Source organism: Mus caroli, unplaced genomic scaffold, assembly GCF_978045245.1.
Source record: "Mus caroli unplaced genomic scaffold, Mus_caroli_1 scaffold_2, whole genome shotgun sequence".
Taxonomy (NCBI): Eukaryota; Metazoa; Chordata; class Mammalia; order Rodentia; family Muridae; genus Mus; species Mus caroli.
In genome coordinates this window covers 54820611-54843684 of record NW_028227257.1, presented here as the reverse complement: position 1 = coordinate 54843684, position 23074 = coordinate 54820611, and the positions used below count along the sequence as shown (strand labels likewise).

Genomic DNA, 23074 nt, shown 5'->3' with positions numbered 1-23074 from the left:
TCTAATCCTTGTTTCTTTGCTTTGCAGTTGTTGGAGCCAAGCTATGGAGTGAGCCCCACACAGTATCTGATTTGTTTTTGTTAGGCTTCCTTTCTAAACGGGTTGGGAACCTAGAGATTATCCTAAAACAGCCCTTATTTTTTGGGGGGTGGGGTAGGGTGGTAAAGTGCACCCAAGTGACATCACAGGGAGGCCAAAGCTATTATAAAAGGGTGGATTTCTACCACAAAATGTGCACCAAACCTATGATAGTTGACTTTTCTATGATAGTTGACTTGTCTGCCACAGCTCTTTCCTATGTTTGTCCATAGGATTCAAAATACAACACCAAGGAACAGCTTATCTCCTGTGTCTCATTGTACTTCAGAGCTTCTTTCTAGTTCCTGGGGTCTTCTAAGTGCACACATTTGTGTCCCTCTTCACCTAGCAGCATGGAACATGAATAAACAAGGAAATGATGGGGGGGGGGGCGGGAAATGCTGTATGATGGCTCCAGGAAATAAGCCCAAATCTGCAGGCTTGGCTCCCTTCTCAGAACTCTTCTCCAGTATTTTCTTGTCCCAGGAGCACCACTTATAAGAAATGTGGCTACAAAATCCCACTGGCATGAAGCCAGTTTGGAGTGTCACAATTTTTTTTTTTCTGGGAAAAATGGTTCTGGCATTAAACTGTAAAAAAAAGTACTGAGTCAGTTGAGAGCCAGACAGACATCTGGGAATTTGGGTCCTACTGCTGGCATTCCAAGAGCTTCCCACATAGAATTCTTCTACCTTGAAGTTTATACAGACTGGAATAAGTGTCTGAAAGTCGGTGTATCATAGACTTCAGGACCTCTGAGTTCATATTTGGGATAAGTGTGTATGTGATTGTGTGTGTGTATGATGGGTAGGGGCAGAGAGAAACAAACAGAGAGACAGAGAAAGACAGAGTTCTAATTAAGAGAGACTTCTAATTAATTAATATTCATGAACTAGGCTGAGTGTGGTGACACATGCCTATAACCCCAGCACCTGAGAGGCAGAGGCAGGTGGATCTCTGTAAATTTAAGGCCAGTCTGGTCTACAAAGTGAATCCAGGACAACCAGGGTTCTGTTACACAGAAAAACCCTGTCTCAAAAACAAAAACAAGAACAAAGATTCATAAATTAGATATACACTCAAGTCATTAGGGAAGAACTCGGCTTTAAAAACTTATTAAAAATTTAAGCCATTGATAAAAACAGTGTTCCTTCTCTGCCTCAACTGTCATAAACATATTCATATTCACATCATTCATAAAATTTTCTACTTGGAAAATACAGTTGATTATTCTAACTCACATTTAATGTGATTTTTAAAAATTATTTCTAATGTAAATTCAAGAGCAAAGGACAAAAGATGCCTTAAAAATGGTAAGAAATACCCAGCAAGTTATCCATAACCTGATGAGAGCCAGGAAAGAAAGCATCCTAAGTGGAGAGAGCCCAGCCTGCTCCATGGGAGCCGTCAGCTGTGTAGAGTGCATCCAGCTCTGCATGAGCTGATCCAGAGGAGGATTCTTGGAGAAACCAATTAGCTCTCAGCAAGATGTGAAGGATATGAGACAGAAGTTGTTCAGTGAGATATGAACCATGTGGCTGCACTATGTTGTTGGGTGTTCTAGAAGTTTCTAGAAATCTGGATACCCCTTTACAGACGCTCCTCTCAAACTGTTTCAAAGCTAACTGGAATGAACCTGAGGATTATAGAAAGTGCAGTTCTCTAGTAGGATATATATATATATATATATATATATATATATATATATATGTATATACACAGACACACATATATATTTGCCTGCCTCTGCCTCTCAAATGGTGCTGGGATTATACATATACATACACATACACGTGTGTGTGTAATATATTTACAGGGTCATTATCTGAGGGCAGGAAGAATAATACTTACCCTTGGCCTATCCGGAAGTATCCTGGCGGACAGCCACACAGGTAGCCACCCTCAGTATTAGAGCAACCATAACTGCAGGGGGCCTGGGATGAGCCACACTCATTGATGTCTTGGCAGCCTCCGCTGAACTGTTCGTACTGGAAGCCGGTGGGACACATGCACTTGTAACTCCCCAGGGTGTTGTGGCAGGAGGCTCCCCCACAGACATGTGCACTCAGGCACTCGTTTTCATCTGCAGAGAAAACAAGACAACGTTACATGTATGATACTTGCCGTAGAATTCTAAGGAGGAATTTAGGTCATGTTCCTGGTGACTGACTAGCTGGCCTATAGGTATGTAAGTAGGCTCTCAGAAAAGAAAGCAGGCAGTGTGGCCAGTTTGGAGAGTACAGGAGAGAGGCAGGGAAGGCAGGCAGCCTCTTCCCATGCTGACTAAATATTGTAGAAGAGTTTAGATGCTCCCAGCAAAATACCCAGGATGGAGCTACGAGGAGCCTCAGACTCGAGTTCTCCTCACTAAAAGCCAGTGCTAGTATGTTTTGCTCCATAGGAGGCAGAACCACAGTTATAGTTTGGAGTTCAGAGGTGGTGGGAAGAGACTGGACAGTTATCTGTATGCTTGGACCACAAGTGCCCTCAGGATGGATATCCCCAAAGCAGAGACCCACAGCCCCAGAAGCTCCTCTTGGGCCTTGAACGTGCAGGTCTGAGGATGGTTGCTATCCTACAGGGGTGTCCACCCCATTTATCTGCCCCAATTGTACTTCCTTTTCAAAACCTCTGCAAGGGCCTGCAGGTGCCCAGTCGTAGGCTAAGTCATACCTCCCAGCATGTCTGTTTTCTCTCTGAATGCCTATCCAAACCAGCTGTGGCTCCAGTGTCTGAGCCATGACTAAAGCCTATGTGGCTGGGGAGATTCCATGCACTCATTTCAGGCAGTAACATGGAGCAGGGTTTGCACTCATTTAAGCAAACCTTCCTACCGTCCTGTGAGCATTAGGAGGCTTCTCCAAGCTTGGAAGATGAGCAGCAGCTGCCTCTATGCACCGAGCTGATTCACCAGCCCACCAATATACATTGGTTTATATTCATTGTTCATAGTGATGAGTCTAATTAAGACGTTGTCACCCAAGTATGCTGTGTACTTTGACCATATTTCCCCTCCTGTACTCTCCTCTTCTCTGCCTCCATTCCCTTTCTTTCCCCAGACAATCTCCCTTCTATGTTCATGCTATGCATTTGAGTTAGTAAATAGGTGGGAAAAGTGGAAGGCCTAGAAGTTTTGCTGATAAATTAAAATACTTTGTGTCATTTGTGTGTGTGTGTAGTGTTATTTATGGATATAAATCCTACTCTCTTTCCCTCACCTTCCATCCAGCCATTAGCCTGGCTTTGCCTATTTGTAGATTCTCTAAATCTAAAGACCTCAAGTCTCTATCCAAGGTCCCTTAGGTTACAGGGATCCTAAACTAGAAAAATCAAAGATAATGTTGTCTACATTCTTTTCTCTATTTAAAATAAGGAATGAAGTATGTTATAGATACCATTTTTGATTATGGTAGGGCCAAATGGGTCCTAATCCAGCTGAAAGTTGAAATCTCCTATTTGCTTCTAGAAAGGAATGGTGTTAATGGCCCCTGACCTCTAACTCAACCACCAGGAAAGTGAACTTTCAACAAGCTAAGAGTGGGCACACAGGTGAGGCTGGTCCAAGAGATCGGCTCTGTATAGCACCATACTGGCGGAACCGTTTCAGTCCATGACAGTGCTCACTCTAGATAACTTTATTTCTTGAGCCTTCTGAGCCCTGTTTGGGATTCGGGGGCAACAGGAACCCCGAACCTTAATTGACTTATTCTTATCTGGCCATGATCCTCCTGAAACCAAAGTAAATCTTCAAGGAACTTGATATCATAGAGAGCTCCCCAGTGTGTGCTGATGACTAACAGTGCAGCAGAAGAGGAAGATATAATGGTGTCAAGGAGTCTAAGGGCATCTCATCCCCATTACGTCCAAAAGTCACTTATTCTATCACATGCTGTTAGATTATCACTTCCCTTTGGTTTCAAGTGGGAGAGAGAAACTTTCAGGGGGCTGTTGTTGGCTCAGTAACTTTACATCAGAAGGAAGTCAGGCTCTGTGAGGGGCCAGCAACCAGGCTGCTTTTAAGGATGAGGAGCTACTTGCCTACACACTGGTTCCATTGGTAGTGCTGGAGGTAGCCCTGGGGGCAGCTGCACCTATAGCCTCCGATGATGTTCTGGCAGCCATGTTGACAGCGGTGGTTACCCTCACACTCGTCCACATCTGTAAAAGAAGCAGAGGATCCCGTGAGTCCCACAGCAGCTGCCTCTCAGGCTCTCTGAAGCCTCAACCTGTGACACTCAAAGGCAATTCTAGAAGTAAACCCTTCTCCTAAAAGTGTATCCTATCAAAACATCAAGAATATCTACACCAATATCCAGAGATTTCCCAGAAAGTCTACAGATAAAAATGTCGTAAGTCACAGAATGCTGTGGAATAACCCTGGAAACTATCTGTGTTTATTGGTACTGGAATTAGAAACTGAGGACTATCAATGAGAAAGTAAAAATCATAAGAATTAAAATTTGAATATGAATTATGCATTCGTGGAAGAATTATTCCCTGCATGTACTGTCCATGTTCGGGGAATCTAAGGGCTCTGGCCCCAAATGTCAGACATTGAGGCGCTTTGGCTGAGTTACTCCTACTAAGTTAAATGTTAACCTAAACAAAACAGTCTTCATCTACGTAGAAGAGGTGTGTGTTATTGGTACAAGCAAGTACATTTCTGAGACATGGGGCCCATGCAAACAGCCTGGACTTTAGTTGAATGGTTTCCTTGCTTAGAGATGTTTTCTTCTCCTTCATTCTTGCCTCTTTGTTTGCCTACTTATTATTTATATTTGGCTGACCTCCAACTTGTGGGAATCCTCCTGCCTCTGCCTCTCAAGTGCTCAGATTACAGATGTAGGCCAGCACACCCAGAAGAGATATTAGTTCCTGTAACTCACAGAAGTTGACAGCCACATATGCCATCTCTACAAGGTGCTTCTAGCTGGATCCAGCTGAGGGCTGTACCTACCTTCACAGCTGGCACCACTCTGATCGAGTGAGAATCCCCGCTGGCATTCACAGGTGAAGCTTCCTGGAGTGTTCTGGCAAACGCCCTTGGACCCACACAGGTTGATATCAGACGTGCACTCGTTGTTATCTGGGAGAAGCAGTGGGAGAAAAGAGGAGAGTGACGCACCCCCAACGCTTGAAAGGAAGGGAGAAGGTTGACCCAGAGAAGTCCAAAATAGGGTCAATAACTTCCTATCGTGTGTGCATGGACCAACACGTGCACCCCCTTATGCTGAACATGGTGTACTGTTATCCAGCAGCAGAGGGGTTAGAAAAGAGCCTCTAACCAGAACCGGAACATCTATGTCCCATACAGGGCTTTCCTTCCTACTTACCAATGCAGGCAGTGTGATGCTGGGTAAACCCAGGAGGGCATTTGCATGTGAAGCCACCGATGGTGTTAACACATAGGAACTGACAGTTATGCTGCTTGGTTGCACACTCGTCAAGATCTGTAAGAAAGTGCAAGATGGAATTCAAGTTGTGCTGAACAGGCTTGGGTAGGAAGCTTCACTGGGCCAGCCCAGAAGTCACAGCAAGGCACTGGCAAGATGGCAGGTGGTGGGCTGAGAAAGAAGGGGGAAGTGGCTCTGTGGGACCCAAGGCCTAGCAGTTCCTCTTAGCTAAAGAAATGTAGGGATTTGTCAACGAATCGATTTGAAAGATATTCTAAATGTTTAAATGAATTGTAAAACGAAGTAAAAACTCATTCTGAAATTCTCCCTAGCACTGAAAGATCTAAGTGAAGATATCAAAAGAGATGTCAAGTCTGAAAATCTCCTTGTTCCCTTAATTCAGTTGGTCTAAACCTGTGGGGTGAGAACCCTTTCACAGGGGTCACCTAAGGCCATCAGAAAACATAGATGTTTACATTATGATTCTTAACAGTAACAAAATCACAGTTATGAAGTGGCACCAAAATAATGTTATGGTTGGGGGTCACCCCGACATGAGGAACCGTATTACAGGAAGGTTGAGGAAGGCAAGGTAAAGGTAAAAGACGACTGAGAACCACTGCCTTCATTCTTTTCTGTTGCATCTAGAACAAACTTAAGTGAGGCCATCAGTTTGACTTCTTTGGCTAGTAGTTTCTCTTTGAATGAAATAAAATTGAACAACTCGGAAAGACAAAAATCAATCAATCAATCTACCTAGTTGATTTTGATGAAACAAACAAAAACACCTCCCCCAAAAAACCCCTTTCCTATACTATAGACCCAAAGTTATTTTTCATCTCAGCAGTCTCCCACCTTAACAGAGTGTATTCACAGCCTTAGCATCCAGACTCACTTTTAAAGACATATTAAGAGCTACCAAGTATGTTGGACTTGAAGGATGGTGTCTAAATGCCTGGAAATTCAAGAGTGCTTTATCACAGACTCCTCCCCTGCACAGAGGCACAAGTGGTGTGAGATTTGCTAGCGGCAGCCTCTGCTCCCCAGAGGCCTTCCTGCCTGGGAGGGCACTTGTCCTAACCCGAGAGGATGTCCCTGTGCCCATCCTCAGATGGAGACTTTCTTGAGCTCTCTACTGCTGAGAGGCCAACTTCTCTCCCCTGCAGCTGGCGAGAAAACAGTGCCGTGTACTTCAGAGTTGTCCAGTCCACTAATGGGAACCTTTCAGCTGCAACTGGCTGTTCTCAACCTCAAAAACATCTTCTCCTACCTCTTCCCGCCCATTTCCTTTGATATTATAATCAATAACATACATGAACTGTACAAATTAATGGTGGTGGGTTTCACTGCGTTATAGCCATAATTGCATGACTCTTACCCAGATCCCTTCTCTTCTCTGCCCACATCCTTTCTCCAGTGAGGGGAAGGTACTGGTCCCACACCCCTCCAGAGCCTCTGTTCTACCTGTTTTTTCTTAGAGTGAGTGGGACACGTATGTGCACACTTCCACATGTCAGGCGTAGACAAACATGGACTTCATGAGAGTAAGCACAGAGAGGGCAGTAAAGACTCTGAGCCTAACAGCCTGGCACCGTCTTCATCAGAGTAGCTGAGGCTACTTGCAAGCAACCCTAGATCAGGAAGGGTCACTAGGCCTTCACCTGAAACTCCAGTCACTCTCTCCTCTGCCTCCTCCTGCTCAAGTTGCAGGTTGATTGCAGAGTTACAGAGAGTGGGCAGGGTTCACTGAGGTGGGCGGTGATTACAGATGTGTATCTCTGGGGAAGCCATTGCCTACGCTGAGGTGAGCATCTGCAGTGGCCCACTGCCACAGATTACAAAAATGTGAATTTGTTTCCTTACAAATTGCACACAGAAGAGATATTTCCCCTGAACATATTTCTTTGCTTACATGAGTTACCTCTTGCTCCAAGTCCTTACACTTGCCAGAGCTCACAGTGATGCCAGGTGAAGCTTACTTTTTAAGGACATGGGCAGATGTTGGTATCGGGGACTTCTTCCCCAGCTGCAGCATGATCTAGGACCTAGGACCAGGTCTGCATAGAAGAACCTCTGAAGGTTTTATCTAGTAAGATGTTTAGGGCTGAATATATACTGAGCAGATTTTACAAAAGGTAGTTTCTAGTTGAGGAGAGAATTCTGCACAGTTTGAATGTTTCTCAATTCCACAACTCCTTCTGTTAAGTTCTTAGAAGGCATGGTGGCTTTATTTTGCAAACCTAAAATATAGATAGATAGATAGATAGATAGATACACTAGTTTAATTAATCAGACACACCTCTAAGATCATGGTATGAAGACCTCCTAGACCACACTGTTGTTGAAGAAAGAGTGAATAAATGAAGAAAATGGAAAAGGATTGGGGAATTAACTGGGAATAGCCTCAGCAGAGCCTTAGAGAGTTGGTACCAATGAGCCCTTCATGGATGCCATCATGGATGCTCATGGGGTATCAAGCAGGGATGGCTGCTTCTGCTAGCCTTAAGCGGCCTCCCTGGCCTCAGGGTAATCCTCAGGGACCCACCCACTGCACAGGCAGGAAGTCCAGGGGAGCAGGTATTGCAGTTTGTCTCCTGATTATTCCCAGGCATAACCAGAGGCAGGTGAGTGGATTAAGCCAATGACCCCTTACCTTTGCAGCTCCTTCCATCCTCTTGCAGAATGTAGCCCTTCGGGCAGGAACACTGGTAACTCCCTTCTGTGTTTTTGCATATAAAATTGCAGGGTTTGGGAGCCTGGTTGCATTCATTCAGATCTGTGATTAAAGAAAGATAGTGTAGAAGTCCATTTGCAAGAGTTTCTTAATGTTCCATATCTATACCTACAAACTCTGGGAGGTATTTGATGATTGCCTCATAATTTTCTATTAAAAGTAGAGATGCCTTTTAGATTTTTTTTTGTGTGGGGTTTTCTTTCCTATAACCTGAAATTTCTACTCGGGAATAAAGCATTAGAAACGAAGAACCTACCTACACAGGCGGTCCCTGTTATATCGGGAGTGTAGCCAGTTTTACAGATGCAGTGATAGGACCCTCTGTCGTTGACACACTCCCCATTTCGGCAAACATCATGAATAACCTTGCACTCATCAATATCTAGGATAGATATAAATCACAATAATAAATACATTAAAATATACAATGGGCAACATTGATACACAGGGGTCACTTGAGTATAAAAATTTATAGACCATGTTACTGTATTAAGGACCAAAATATTAAACCAAGAGGAGACAGAGAGGAATTCATATGCAATTGGTTACTCGTTGAACAGCTAGTGAATGACTGTATGAGGTGATAAAGAGAAGCCGTTTAAACAAAGGGAAAGCCTAAAATAATTGGTCATCTAAAGTTGTGTTATTTTTCTCGTTTGGATTTCTAGAATAACATCGTATGGAGACATGTTAGGTCCTCTGCTCCATCTTGTCATCATTCTTGTCACCCAAGGGCATCACATGAGCAAGTCATAGCAGAGGACCCTCTGGACAAGGAAAGTCTAGGTTTTTCTCTCTGATGTTGCATGTTCAAAATAAGAAGGAAACTTCTTTAACATTTTCTTTGTTCTATTTGAAGTTAATCCTGAAAAATATAAAATGACTTAAAGGGTGGAAGAATGGAGTCGACTTCCCTCTTCTGTATGGAAGTTAATCAGGCCTCTTGGGTAAATGATGGGGTTAGATTTATGCAGTTTGCTAAACAGAGACATCCTTATTTGTGTCTCCATCACAGACAGAAAGGCTTGGAGACTGTACACTGGTGGCAGTAAGGCTGGACACCAACACAAGCAATTTGTACAAGTTATTAGACCTTCACTGCCAAAATGATCGTCTAATATCAGCAGATGGGTGTGCCTGACCTTCTGCAGTTTACTCTGAGGTACAGGTAAGCACCTTTTCACTGGTCTCAGGAAATGAGTCCTCTATCATCTCATCTCAGCATCCTCCCAGAGGGCGGATCTTTCCACTCCCTCCATTTACCCACAGCCTTTATTCTGTCATTAGTCACATTTTCCCAACAGGAAGACAATTCTCTTCTAATTCTCCTTTATGTCTTTGCTTCTAGCCTCCTCCAGTCCCCTCCCACACCCCACACCCCAGGAGCACAATGGAACACCAACAGGACCCTCCAGTCCCCTCCCCACCCCAGGAGCACAATGGAACACCAACAGGACCCTCTTCCTCAGCCCTTCTATGAACTACACCCCAACTGTGTTGATAAAAGTGGGATCCCAAGAGGCTCGCAGGTTTTCTCAGCTGCCTCAGACATCTCCATTGACCCTCACTCACATCCAGATGTCTAGCGGAAAGCAGCTGGTACATGCACTTCGGACATGATTGTGCAAATTCCTAGCACACCAGCAGTCTTTGTACTTCTTTGATGCAATATATCATGGCTAACATTGAGTTAAAATGAATATCAGTGGAGTGGAAGTAGATGGTTGTTTATTTCACAACTCATAAACTATCTTCCAGCAGATTTCTGCCAGACCCTTGCAAGGCAGAGGCAAGGACCCAAGCACAAGAAACATAATCAACAGGACCAAGGGCCGTTGGCAAATGGCCTTGAATGTTTACAGCACTGTAAGGAAGGATGTCCGTCCATCTCAGTCAGACAGTGCAAGCCTATATTGTCAGTTCCACGTTTCCATCATTTTCCATAGTGAAACACACGCATTCCTTGCGACTACTTTTGTCTAATAACGGAAAACTTGTAGTGAAGAATGAGCTCGCACCTTTTGTCAACAACAGAACAAAGTGAAGTACCTGCTCCGTTGGTCATGAATCCTCGGCCGTGGGGACAGAGCTTCTTGTAAGCCACTGTGCCCTCGAAAGGGCAGATCTCACAGTGGGGTCCCCAGCCTCTCCCTCCATCACAGCAGCACTCGGACTTGGTGACGGGGTTCCTGTTGCTTGAGCCAATCTGGCACATGTTTTGCAAGACCTCCGAAAAGCAGTACCCTTCCCGGTTGTCTGGAAGAGACATTCCGAGGCAAAGAGGAATTGAGGGACTGTTCTGTGTGCATGGGGCATTAGGAATTTAGTCAGATATAAAAACCAAAAGGATGTAACACTTTACCCTGGGTGAAGAGGAACGAGAAGCGAAAGCTGGAAACAGCAGGGAGAGAGAAAGGAGGCGTCTGACGGAAACAAGACAAGAAATCTGTGAGTTGGCAGAAAGGCATTGGTGCAGACAAGCTTATAACTCTTTGTGCCCCAGACATATGGAAGAACAGTTGCAACAGCCATGCTATAGAAAAGGGGGCAAAAACATACGGAAGTGGGCCTGGTCGCAAAGGCCTTAAAGAGCAGCAAGAAGGAAACCCCAAGCTAGCAATTCCATGTGCAATTAGCAAAGGTAGAATTTTGCTGTAGGGAGGTCCTGAGCCCAAGATACACTTGGTCACTAAGTCATCTCCCAAGGATGACTGTTTTCAGCTCCTTCACAATTTTTGGCATATTCTCTTATTTCAAACCAGAAACAATGCTTTGGAGTGTGAGGGAAGGTTGCAACCAGTTTCAGATACTCACCCAAGCACTCATCCTGAGTGGGGCTAGCCGTGAAGCCATCGTTACACTCACACGTGTAGCTACCCAGGGTGTTGAGGCAACGCCCATTCTCACAGATCCCGGGCTTGGTCTGACACTCATTCTCATCTGTGGAGACAGTGAACAGGAGTCATGTGGCATTTTTAGAAAGGTTGACTTTTCCCCCTTGATCTCTCCCTCCCTCCCTCCCTCCCTCCCTCCCTCCCTCCCTCCCTCCCTTCCTTCTCTTCCTCCCTCTCTCCTTTCCTCCTCCCCTCTTTCCTTCCTTCCTTTCTTCCTTCACGCACTCTCTCAGTTTTCTTTGCAAATGAGTGATCTATCTACACGGTGAAAATCTGGAAATCCTGGAACGACCAGGAATTAAAAACTCAAGGTCCAGGGGCGAAATCAACCAAGTGGAAACAAGAAGAACTATTCAAAGAATCAACCAATCAAGGAGCTGGTTCTTTGAGAAAATCAACAAGATAGATAAACCCTTAGCCAGACTCACTAGAGGGCACAGGGAAAGCATTCTAATTAACAAAATCAGAAATAAAAAAGGAGACATAACAACAGATCCTGAAGACATCCAAAACACCATCAGATCCTTCTACAAAAGGCTATACTCAACAAAACTGGAGAACCTGGATGAAATGGAGAAGTTCCTAGACAGATACCAGGTACCAAAGTTGAATCAAGATCAGATTAATGATCTAAACAGCCCTATAACCCCCAAAGAAATAGAAGCAGTCATTAATAGTTTCCCAACCAAAAAAAGCCCAGGACCAGATGGGTTTAGTGCAGAGTTCTATTAGACCTTCAAAGAAGATCTAATCCCAGTTCTTCACAAACTACTCCACAAAATAGAAACAGAAGGTACTTTACCCAACTCATTCTATGAAGCCACAATTACTCTGATACTTAAACCACAAAAAGACCCAACAAAGATAGAAAACTTCAGACCAATATCCCTTATGAATATTGATGCAAAAATCCTCAATAAAGTTCTTGCTAACCGAATCCAAGAACACATCAAAACAATCATCCATCCTGATCAAGTAGGTTTCATCCCAGGGATGCAGGGATGGTTCAGTATACGGAAATCCATCAACATAATCCAGTATATAAACAAACTCAAGGACAAAAACCACATGATCATCTCGTTAGATGCGGAAAAAGCATTTGACAAGATCCAACACCCATTCATGATAAAAGTCTTGGAAAGATCAGGAATTCAAGGCCCATACCTAAACATGATAAAAACAATCTACAGCAAACCAGTAGCCAACATCAAAGTAAATGGTCAGAAGCTTGAAGCAATCCCTCTAAAATCAGGGACTAGACAAGGCTGTCCACTTTCTCCATACCTATTCAACATCGTACTTGAAGTCCTAGCCAGAGCAATTCGACAACAAAAGGAGATCAAAGGGATACAAATTGGAAAAGATGAAGTCAAAATATCACTTTTTGCAGATGATATGATAGTATATATAAGTGACCCTAAAAATTCCACCAGAGAACTCCTAAACCTGATAAACAGCTTCGGTGAAGTAGCTAGATATAAAATTAACTCAAACAAATCAATGGCCTTTCTCTACACAAAGAATAAACAGGCTGAGAAAGAAATTAGGGAAACAACACCCTTCTCAATAGTCACAAATAATATAAAATATCTTGTCGTGACTCTAACTAAGGAAGTGAAAGATCTGTATAATAAAAACTTCAAGTCTCTGAAGAAAGAAATTATAGAAGATCTCAGAAAATGGAAAGATCTCCCATGCTCATGGATTGGCAGAATCAACATTGTAAAAATGGCTATCTTGCCAAAAGCAATCTACAGATTCAATGCAATCCCCATCAAAATTCCAAATCAATTCTTCAACGAATTAGAAAGTGCAAGCTGCAAATTCATCTGGAATAACAAAAAACCTAGGATAGCAAAAACTCTTCTCAAGGATAAAAGAACCTCTGGTGGAATCACCATGCCGGACCTAAAGCTTTACTACAGAGCAATTGTGATAAAAATTGCGTGGTACTGGTATAGTGACAGACAAGTAGACCAATGGAATAGAATTGAAGACCCAGAAATGAACCCATACACCTACGGTCACTTGATCTTCGACAAGGGAGCTAAAACCATCCAGTGGAAGAAAGACAGCATTTTCAACAAATGGTGCTGGCACAACTGGTTGTTAACATGTAGAATGCGAATTGATCCATTCCTATCTCCTTGTACTAAGGTCAAGTCTAAGTGGATCAAGGAACTTCACATAAAACCAGAGACACTGAAACTGATAGAGGAGAAAGTGGGGAAAAGCCTAGAAGATATGGGTACAGGGGAAAAAATTCTTGAATAAAACAGCAATGGCTTGTGCTGTAAGATCGAGAATTGACAAATGGAACCTCATAAAACTGCAAAGCTTCTGCAAGGCAAAAGACACCATCAATAAGACAAAAAAAACACCAACAGATTGGGAAAGGATCTTTACCTATCCTAAATCAGATAAGGGACTAATATCCAATATATATAAGGAACTCAAGTAGGTGGACTCCAGAAAATCAAATAATCCCATTAAAAATGGGGCTCAGAACTGAACAAAGAATTCTCACCTGAGGAATACCGAATGGCAGAGAAGCACCTGAAAAAATGTTCAACATCCTTAATCATCAGGGAAATGCAAATCAAAACAACCCTGAGATTTCCACCTCACACCAGTCAGAATGGCTAAGATCAAAAATTCAGGTGACAGCAGATGCTGGCGAGGATGTGGAGAAAGAGGAACACTCCTCCATTGTTGGTGGGATTGCAAGCTTGTACAACCACTCTGGAAATCAGTCTGGCGGTTCCTCAGAAAATTGGACATAGTACTACCGGAGGATCCAGCAATACCTCTCCTAGGCATATATCCTGAAGATGTCCCAACCGGTAAGAAGGACACATGCTCCACTATGTTCATAGCAGCCTTATTTATAATAGCCAGAAGCTGGAAAGAACCCAGATGCCCCTCAACAGAGGAATGGATACAGAAATTATGGTACATTTACACAATGGAGTACTACTCAGCTATTAAAAAGAATGATTTTATGAAATTCCTAGCCAAATGGATGGACCTGGAGGGCATCATCTTGAGTGAGGTAACACAATCACAAAGGAACTCACACAATATGTATTCACTGATAAGTGGATATTAGCCCAAAACTTAGGATACCCAAGATATAAGATACAATTTGCTAAACGCATGAAACTCAAGAAGAATGAAGACCAAAGTGTGGACACTATGCCCCTTCTTAGAATTGGGAACAAAACACCCATGGAAGGAGTTACAGAGACAAAGTTTGGAGCTGTGATGAAAGGATGGACCATCTAGAGACTGCCATATCCAGGGATCCTTCCCATAATCAGCTTCCAAACACTGACACCATTGCATACACTAGCAAGGTTTTGCTGAAAGGACCCAAATATAGCTGTCTCTTGTGAGACTATGCCGGGGCCTAGCAAACACAGAAGTGGATGCTCACAGTCAGCTATTGAATGTATCACAGGGCTCCCAATGGAGAAGCTAGAGAAAGTACCCAAGGAGCTAAAGGGATCTGCAACCCTATAGTTGGAACAACATGATGAACTAACCAGTACCCCAGAGCTCTTGTCTCTAGCTGCATATGTATCGAAAGATGGCTTAGTCGGCCATCATGGAAAGAGAGGCCCATTGGACTTGCAAACTTTCTATGCCCCAATACAGGGGAATGCCAGGGCCAAAAGAATGGGAATGGGTGGGTAGGGAAGTGGGGGGGGTTATGGGGGACTTTTGGGATTGCATTGGAAATGTAATTGAGGAAAATATGTAATAAAAAATATTAAAAATTAAAAAAAAACTCAAGGTCTCCCTGTCATCTGTATTCCTCAGCCACCAAAACACTTCCAGAGTGTCAAGTTCTGATGTCCCCTTCCAGAGAGGGAGTATGCAATAAAAAGCAATCTCTCTCTCTCCCTCTCCCTTTGTTCTTCTAAGGCATCGTTGAGCATATTTTGATATATCTAAATGCAAACGGCAGCATTTTGGGCACACATATTTTTTTTTACGTAAATTTTGCCCCATCTGTATATAAAGAAGATTCCTGAAAGGTGAGTGCACATACTGGAGGGAGAACTGAAGGTTGACTGTCATTTTAAAGACATACATTACTTCATCAGAATGATGCCAGTAAGTTGCGTTGACACAGTAACATTAGTTTGGACCGATCTTCAGATTCAGCATGACTTGTTTGTAACACTTAAAGCAATATTTTTGAGGAAACAATAAACCATAATTTAACAGGTTTTTAAAACATTAAAATAGCTGGATTACTTTTGGTGATTGATTAGATCTGAATATCACGAACTAACTTCCCCAGTGTCTCTCTCATTTGAGAATAGCTTTGAGTCTCTAGAACACAGAGCTCCCTGAGAGGGGCAGAGAATATGGAAACAACACCCAGAGCTACATGAAGACTAGTTAAAAACCCCACTGTTCAGCCGAACCTGATGGGCCAGGCCAGAAACCCCAGCTGCCCAGGAGGCTATGGGGCATGAGGTGTTTTAATAAAACTTTATTCACAAAAGAAGTGGCAGGCTAGAGGGTTAGATTTGATTGGAAGCGGAAGCTTGCCATTCCCTGGTCTAGGGTTGTGGTTCTCAACATTTGATACACATTTGGATCACCTGGGGACATTCAAAAAAGCAGTACTTGGACCTACCTCAAGGAAAGCGGGGGTTTCTTGAAGTTAGAGCCCTGGCTTAAAAATAGCCCTAGCACAGGACATTAGTAAGACAACAGAGTCAACAGAGTGGTGAGGGAAGTCAGTGTGAAGATCTACCTCCTGGATGGCTACAAGAACAAAGGGCAAGGGCCAAAGGTGGGTGACCCTGGCAGCAATACAGGCCAAGAGAATAGGGACAGGCCAGCCCAGAGGAGAGAACAGTAAGTCCTTTCCACAGTGAGCTGTGACATTTGATTAAGAGGAAGGAGCACATCACCAACCTGACTCAGAGCTCAGGTCACTTCTGCCCTCGGCCACTTCAATACTGAGCAGTCTGTACCAGAGACAGTCTTACCTATGCAGCCCTCTCCATCGGGTCTGCGCTGGTACCCAGGGCCGCAGATGCACATGTAGGTACCAATGAGGTTCTTACACTCCATTTGCTTCTCAGTACAGTCGTGTTTTCCCTCTGCACACTCATCCTCATCTGGAAAGATGCATAATCACAACTTTAAAACAAGCTCCACTACAGGCTTGTCCTTTAAACTGTCATCTCTGTCATCTTAGCGTTGAGCTTATTTCCTTTTGTATGTATTGGGAATTGATATATTAAACATGGAAGGGAATCTTCTAACCGCCTTCGGACTTGGTGAGAAAACTGCTTTCTAATAAACCGATGACCTTATCAGACACAAAGATGCTATGCGAGCCCTTCCTGGACTTCTTTGCTTTATGATTCATACTTGCTTGTTGAAGCATTTATAATTCTTAGGACTAAATGGACTAAAATGGGCCCTCACCTTTACACATCCTCCTGTCTTCTCGGAGAACGTATCCAACAGGGCACTTGCATTCATAGGACCCGTAGGTATTTACACAGCGGAAGGCGCAGAGCAGAGGATTCTGGGCACATTCATTTATATCTGTAGTAAGAGAACGTAAAAGAATGAGCCAACAGCACCAAGAATGTCAAAAAGAGAGAAATGTGCTTTTACTAAAAGTCAAAGCCTTCCTTATCATAGGCATGGGACGGATCCAGAAAATTATAAAAATGAGTTGATTATTTTATAGCTGGTATAAATATGGTGGATGTATGTTCCAGATCTCCCAGTACATCTCTCAAGCTTAATGTCCTGGTGTAATTATGGATTTACATGAATGAGGAACAACAGGTCCACTTTGCATACTTGGAAGACTCAGGTTGACCAGTTGCCGTTTCCTTTGTACATGAACTATAGATCATCTTTGCTTCCTTTAAAGAAGTTGTGGTCAAAAAGAAGCCAAGCTCTCTGATACTCTTAGTAACCTCTCCTTCCCCAAACAAAGAGGTTCCTATGAGACAACAGGGATTCTGTGCTCAAACAGAGTGTTCTGGTCATTTTATACTTAGAGAAACTCAGTTTACACAGATGCCCTCTACTGGGCAAAATGACTTTTCTAGAGTGCATGGTTTAGAAATGTCAGGACATGTTTTCAAAAGCAAGAGGGTGAAACCAAATCTCTTCGATGATCATGCTGCTCCCCAAGAACAACAATGTGTGTGAAGGACAGGACAGCATCCAGGCCAGGTTTGAAGCACAGCCTTGAAAGGCTCACAACACTCTGAAGGTACCAACAATCCATATCTCTGATGAAGGGATCCCTTTAATACCACTTTCCCTTCCCCTCCCCCATTCTTTTCCTACACCCTATCATGAAGAGCTTGTGGATCATCTGGACAGCTGCTGGGCTCTGCTTTTAGAGTTTGTGATTTAGTGATCGAAGATGAGGCCAGAAAGCTTGCATCCCAGGGGAATATGAGGCAAATAGTCAAGGGACCAACCACTCTTTGGCACTCCCTAGTTTTTCTTTCTTTTCCATACTTCCTTCCAGGCAGTCACACTGATAAATACTTTTCAGATGCCTCTATGGGTTAGGCAACCTCTCCTCTGGGATTGACTCCAGATGACCACAGGATGTCAGTGGTTATCTAGCTCTGTGAGCAGATGTTTCTAAGAGGAGAGCAGGAGAACACAAAAGAGGTGGGGGAGGGGAGGGGAGCCTTGGAAACAAAAACAACAAAAGAGATAGAGAGTAATAAGACAGGAGGTAGTAAATGAGGAGTTGTATTGAGATGTAAGCAGAAAGACACATTAGTGAGCATTCTGTTATATACAATATAACTTCTGCCACAAGTCACCTATATTGTTTTCTTTATATTTCCTGACCATATGAGGTCACAGAGAAGAATGATGCAACAGCCTGCCATGCTCAGATGTTCTTAACTCTCCATGCCCCGAAAGGTATTTGGTCTTAAGAACTACAATCAAGCAGCTGCTCCCATGGTCAGTATAGGCAACTGTCTCTTCTGTATCCGAGACCCTTACCTTCACAAGTCATCATTGGACCAGGCTCGAATCCCTCCTCACAGGTACATTCAAAACCTCCAATCACATTCTTGCAGGTTCCATTTCCACAAGGATTGCCCACAGAGCATTCATCGGTATCTGCCAGTTATCCAAAGTGGAGATAAAATGAGTGCAGATAAAAAGGAGCTAAGACTCTGATATCACTTTTCATTCTGTCTGAGTTCTTGGACCTGCGTTGTCTTGCTCAGTTCTCCTGTTCTTGCAAGGAGGGAAACCTACTGACCACTGGTTTCTAGCTGGAGTTTGCACTTGCTCAAAGGCAGAGACAGTGAGAGAGATGGATGTCTAGCCCTTACACCGCCCACGTGGCTTTCTGCAGACTGTCCTAGGAGTAGATGTCCTAATAGCTAAAATAAGGCTCCTATATGCAGCCAGGGGTTTCTGCTGGCTCAAAGACAAAGTCTCCAGTTGGTCCCACTTCACATCACTACACAAAAAGGCTTACATATGATGGAGTTTTGTCAGATATAAAATACAAAACTACCTAAGATTAAATAGAATATACTGGATAAAAAAAAAAAACCATCATTCAAGTAGATTTTGTTGATTCTGTTAAAACCAGGTGGTTTACATTAGGCAGAAAAAGAAAAGACTAGGAAAAAAAAAGAGAGAGAGAGAGAAAACATGTTTAGGTCATGGTCTTTCTAAACAACTGTGGAGAGAGAAAATATTTTACCAAAAAAAATTCCCTAAAAAATATAGATGCCTCCTAACCCATCCATCTGGATCGTCCACTGTTCTTGTTTCTGGCCTTAGCCTTAGGGAGAATATTTTCCCTTGGGAAAGAAAGAACCCTATTTTTAGAGATAATGTAGCTATTTTAGATATCTGAAGCCGAGAAACACAGCAGGCTCTCCTCAGTGGTCACTCTTTCTAGGAGAGGAGAATCCTTTTGCACATACACAGCTGCAAACTGAAGATTCCAAAACACTAACATTGATAAAATTTGTTCCTGTTAGGTTACTAAATCTCACATTTAGTCCAGAATACTGCGTCTTCTCTGATTTAATAAAAACAACAGTATCATTGCAGTTTAGAGCTGCCAGGGTAATTAGACACAAACCATTTCATTTGCATAGTAGTACCCCCAAGGTGAGAGAGGTTGAATATACTTATATCCCACCCTTAGCTCGTGCTGCAGTCCTCAGACCCCCTCTCTTCATATGTAGACAGTACTTTTTAATCTGCACACACGGGCATTCAGTGTTGATCACACTGTCACAGGAATACTTTGTTAGAGTTCTTGGACATATTTAATTCTAGCATATAGCGAAAAGAATTAAGAGTAAGTGGTCCACATAGAAGCCATCCTTAGACATTTTAATGGAAAGGCTAAAATAAGACACTGAATAAGGTGGGTGGCCTTCCATATTACCAAATATACAAGATGCATAGGAAACTTGGTGTTTTTACATACTGAAAGTATAAACTATGGGCACTAACAGTATATTTTAATTTTCACTAAGACTTCTGTTCTGTTTTCCTTTTCAGTATCTCTTAGGACATGTCTAGGATCTGCCTTCCAAGTTAGACTACAAGGGCCATGCAAGGAAGGACTGTCCTTGCTTGGTTCACTGTAGTAGCTCCCTACCCAGCACAGGGTGGGGACTGGCTAGCAGTCTAAATGAAGAAGCCCTCAGTGGAGGAACAGAACAGGACTTGTACAGTAAAAGCCAAATCGGTCAATTTTTGCCTAAAACAATTTCAAAGGAAGGGACAGAATCGCTACTCACCCACACACTCATTCCCTTCCAGAATATAACCAAAAGGACACTCGCATCGATAGGAGCCGTCTGTGTTAATGCACTGCCCATGTTTACAGACATCAGGTTCTTTGCATTCGTCCATATCTTAAGTGAAGAAAGAAAAAACAATAAAAAAACCAAGGTATTTTTCTTAAACTATTGTCATGTCAGTTTTCAGTAAGTGAATATCTAATATCACAATACAACTATCATCCAAATGATGAGACATCAAATAGAAGAGATGATTTCTCCCAGGTAGATAAGGAGAAATAAGACCCAGAGGAAGGACAAAGAGGCAGGGAAGACCTAGCTGGGCACTCACCAACTGCTGAGTCATCAGGGCCCACAATGATCCCACTTCCAAAGGGGCAGATCTGGCGGAAAGCCTCTGTGGTGGTGGAGAGATATACTCATTAGTGGGCAGACCAGAGACAATGACAGCCTTCCCACGCCCCCATCCACTGTGTGGCTGTGGCCACATGCTGCACACAGTGAGAGACACTAACAAGATGCCCAGAAGCAAGGAGACATCACCAAGATTCTCAATGATGTGCCTGTTCTTTGGATGACTCTGATTTACAACATTATTAAAAGAGAAAATAACTACCATGTTCCTCTGGTAAAATATGTTTAAATGGCATTCAAGTTACACTTAGAATTTGATTTCCCTACTGAGTGTGTAAGGCTTACACGGTTCATGATTCCATGGTCATATGTACATGAGATCATGCAATGAGAAACAGAGATGTTAGACTTACCATCTGGCTCAGTGGGGCACAACTCGCAAGGATCTCCCCAGCCTTCTCCCTTCAAAGCACAGCAGCACTCCTGCTTGGAATGGTTTCTGGATTTGGGTGATGAACACTTCCCACCTTCAAACTTCGCATAGCAGTAGCTCATTCGCAAATCTACAACATAAATCCACAGAACATTCTAGTCGCTTTCCTACTGAATCCTCATTGTATGATAGTAGATCAATGCATTCCCTCATTAACTAGAGCAATATTCCAAATGCGATTGGAAGCATGAAAGAGCTGAGACTGCTGAAGTCACAGACAGCTGGCAAGATAGGAGGAACAGACTCATGTTGCTTTATCTTTTTCCTTCAGTTTACCTGTTACTTCAAAGAAACCTGATAGGAATAGTAAACTCCAAACTTCCCAGCATTAATAGACTTCCATTAACAATGCCAGGACTGGAACATCCCCAGATAGAGTCATTCAGGAAGAAACGCCTGCACGATGGCTTCTCTTGTGTGGGTTTTGTACAACTTTCAGCAAGCAGACTAAGACAGGAGAGCCTCCTGGTTCTAAGACATACCATCATTCTGTGCCCTATATACTCTGGGACCAAAGACAACCCCACACCACTACATAGGACAAATGAAGGAGTTGTAAGTGTATGGACTAGTCAACTGAGCCACCAGGGGCATTCACTAAAGTAGCTATTCATGGAATTGTGGGGACAAACTTCAAGTGGGATTTTCTGCAGACATTATATTCATGCACACACAGCGACAGCAAATTAAGTTTCCAACAAGTCTGTTCAGTGCAATAGAAAGAGGATGCAAAAAGAAGACAGAAGGCAGGGCTATGGATGGGTGCAAGCAGAATAACCTTTCTTTCAAAGAACATATGTATTTCTTTATATTCATTATTGCTCTGGTAACTCCAAGGAAAAGGTGATATCTCTCTTATAATAAAATGCTCCAGTGTTGCTTGACATAATTTTGAAAGCCAACTGTTCCCATCCTTACGGAGCAGACTGGGTGACTCTGAGAAGTGAGCTAATGTAGGGTCTAAAATGTGTTTTTTCAAACCTGACTTCCAGAGCCACGCATAACGTCTCCTTCATTACACTGTGGCTAAGCTCTGCAGAGCTGAGGACTTGATTCTGCTTCTGCTTTGTACCCTTCCTCCTTCCTGGGTTCTGACTACCTCTGACTTCTGCATTCTCTACTCTCAGTTTTCCAGTCCAGAAAGCACACTCCCACAGCAGTGCTTGCCACCCAAATATTTACTCTGTGGAGAAATGCCAAGACTTAAGTAATTCTCATGTCTTGGGTGACGTCTTTTTTCATTTGCTTTATTCTTCAAGTTCTTTGTCCCATCCATTGTTTTGCATAAACAGAGTTTTTTTTTTTTTTTTTACCACTTATTCCCACAGCCATCCTTAAACCGCTGACCTTACTCTTGATCCAGTTCAATGTTCAATCTTCCCCACTCTACTCTCTACACCAAAAGAAAATAAATATCTTCGATTCAGACTGAGACTCAAATGCATAAAGTCCCAGAGGCATCTGGTGCTTCAAAACCCCATATCAGTGCTTCCGGTAACTTCCTCACTTTATACCCAATAGACGCCTGACTCAATTTGACACCCGATAAGAAAAATCTCTGTCTCAAAATTTCAGGTGCCAGCAGAACCTGCACTCAATAGGAGATTTGCTTTCAGTCATGTGAAACAGCACAGTGCTCACATAGCTCAGTGCTCACCTCAGCCAGTGTTCACTAGAACGCCTGCTCACCAGTTCATCTGCGAACAGCCCTTCCTGACTTCTGAAACTTCTCTGGAACTCTGACAGTCATTTTCTCTGCTTGCATTCCTCAGCTCTGGCTGAGGGATGTGGCAGGGTTCTCACAGCTGGGCTGCTTCTTCCTGCAATGTCAGCTTGCCCTGTGACAGGCCTGTGCAAATTGAATTAATAGCCTTGGAGTTTCCTCTGGCTTGCCACATGGACAGATTCGCACCTGGCTTCTCACTGCTTTCTTTCCCAATGCAGGCCAAGCAAGCCAAAGACACAAATGAAGTCAGGCTCTATGGGGCTGGCCTGGAGCACACAGTCAGATTAGCTACTTGAAGCCAGCTGTGCCTCAATCACTACCCTGAAACCCTTGTGGTCATCTGATAGTCCCTACAAGATCAAACCAACCAGAGAATTTGCAACCTTTCCCTTCATACTTCTGCACTGATCAACTGATAAAATAAAACCATAACCAGACAGAAGAATAATAGTAACAAGAGTTCACAGGAGACTCAGACAATAGAACTGTGTCATGCAGTTGCTTGGGTGGATATTGGTGTGGTTTGGGTGAGCAAACTGGATTTCTATACCCATAATGGCTTCTCTGGTCTAAAACTTGGCAGGCCTAGATTCCAAAGCCATAT

The 23074-nt window shown here is 43.2% G+C and overlaps 1 protein-coding gene across 1 annotated transcript in view; it reads right to left on the bottom strand.

Moving 5' to 3' along the window:
- The window catches only part of Fbn1 (fibrillin 1), a 208934-nt gene that overhangs the window by 3707 nt on the left and 182153 nt on the right, over positions 1-23074 (bottom strand). Inside the window, exons 50-63 of the mRNA XM_021156745.2 lie at positions 20665-20814; positions 20229-20294; positions 19895-20011; positions 18120-18239; positions 16554-16676; positions 16109-16240; positions 11020-11145; positions 10255-10461; positions 8462-8587; positions 8125-8247; positions 5412-5528; positions 5036-5164; positions 4117-4236; positions 1930-2161 (exon numbers count right to left, since the gene is read on the bottom strand). Of these exons, the coding sequence (XP_021012404.1) occupies positions 1930-2161; positions 4117-4236; positions 5036-5164; positions 5412-5528; positions 8125-8247; positions 8462-8587; positions 10255-10461; positions 11020-11145; positions 16109-16240; positions 16554-16676; positions 18120-18239; positions 19895-20011; positions 20229-20294; positions 20665-20814 (1888 nt within the window). The remainder of the gene's footprint in view (positions 1-1929; positions 2162-4116; positions 4237-5035; positions 5165-5411; positions 5529-8124; positions 8248-8461; positions 8588-10254; positions 10462-11019; positions 11146-16108; positions 16241-16553; positions 16677-18119; positions 18240-19894; positions 20012-20228; positions 20295-20664; positions 20815-23074) is intronic.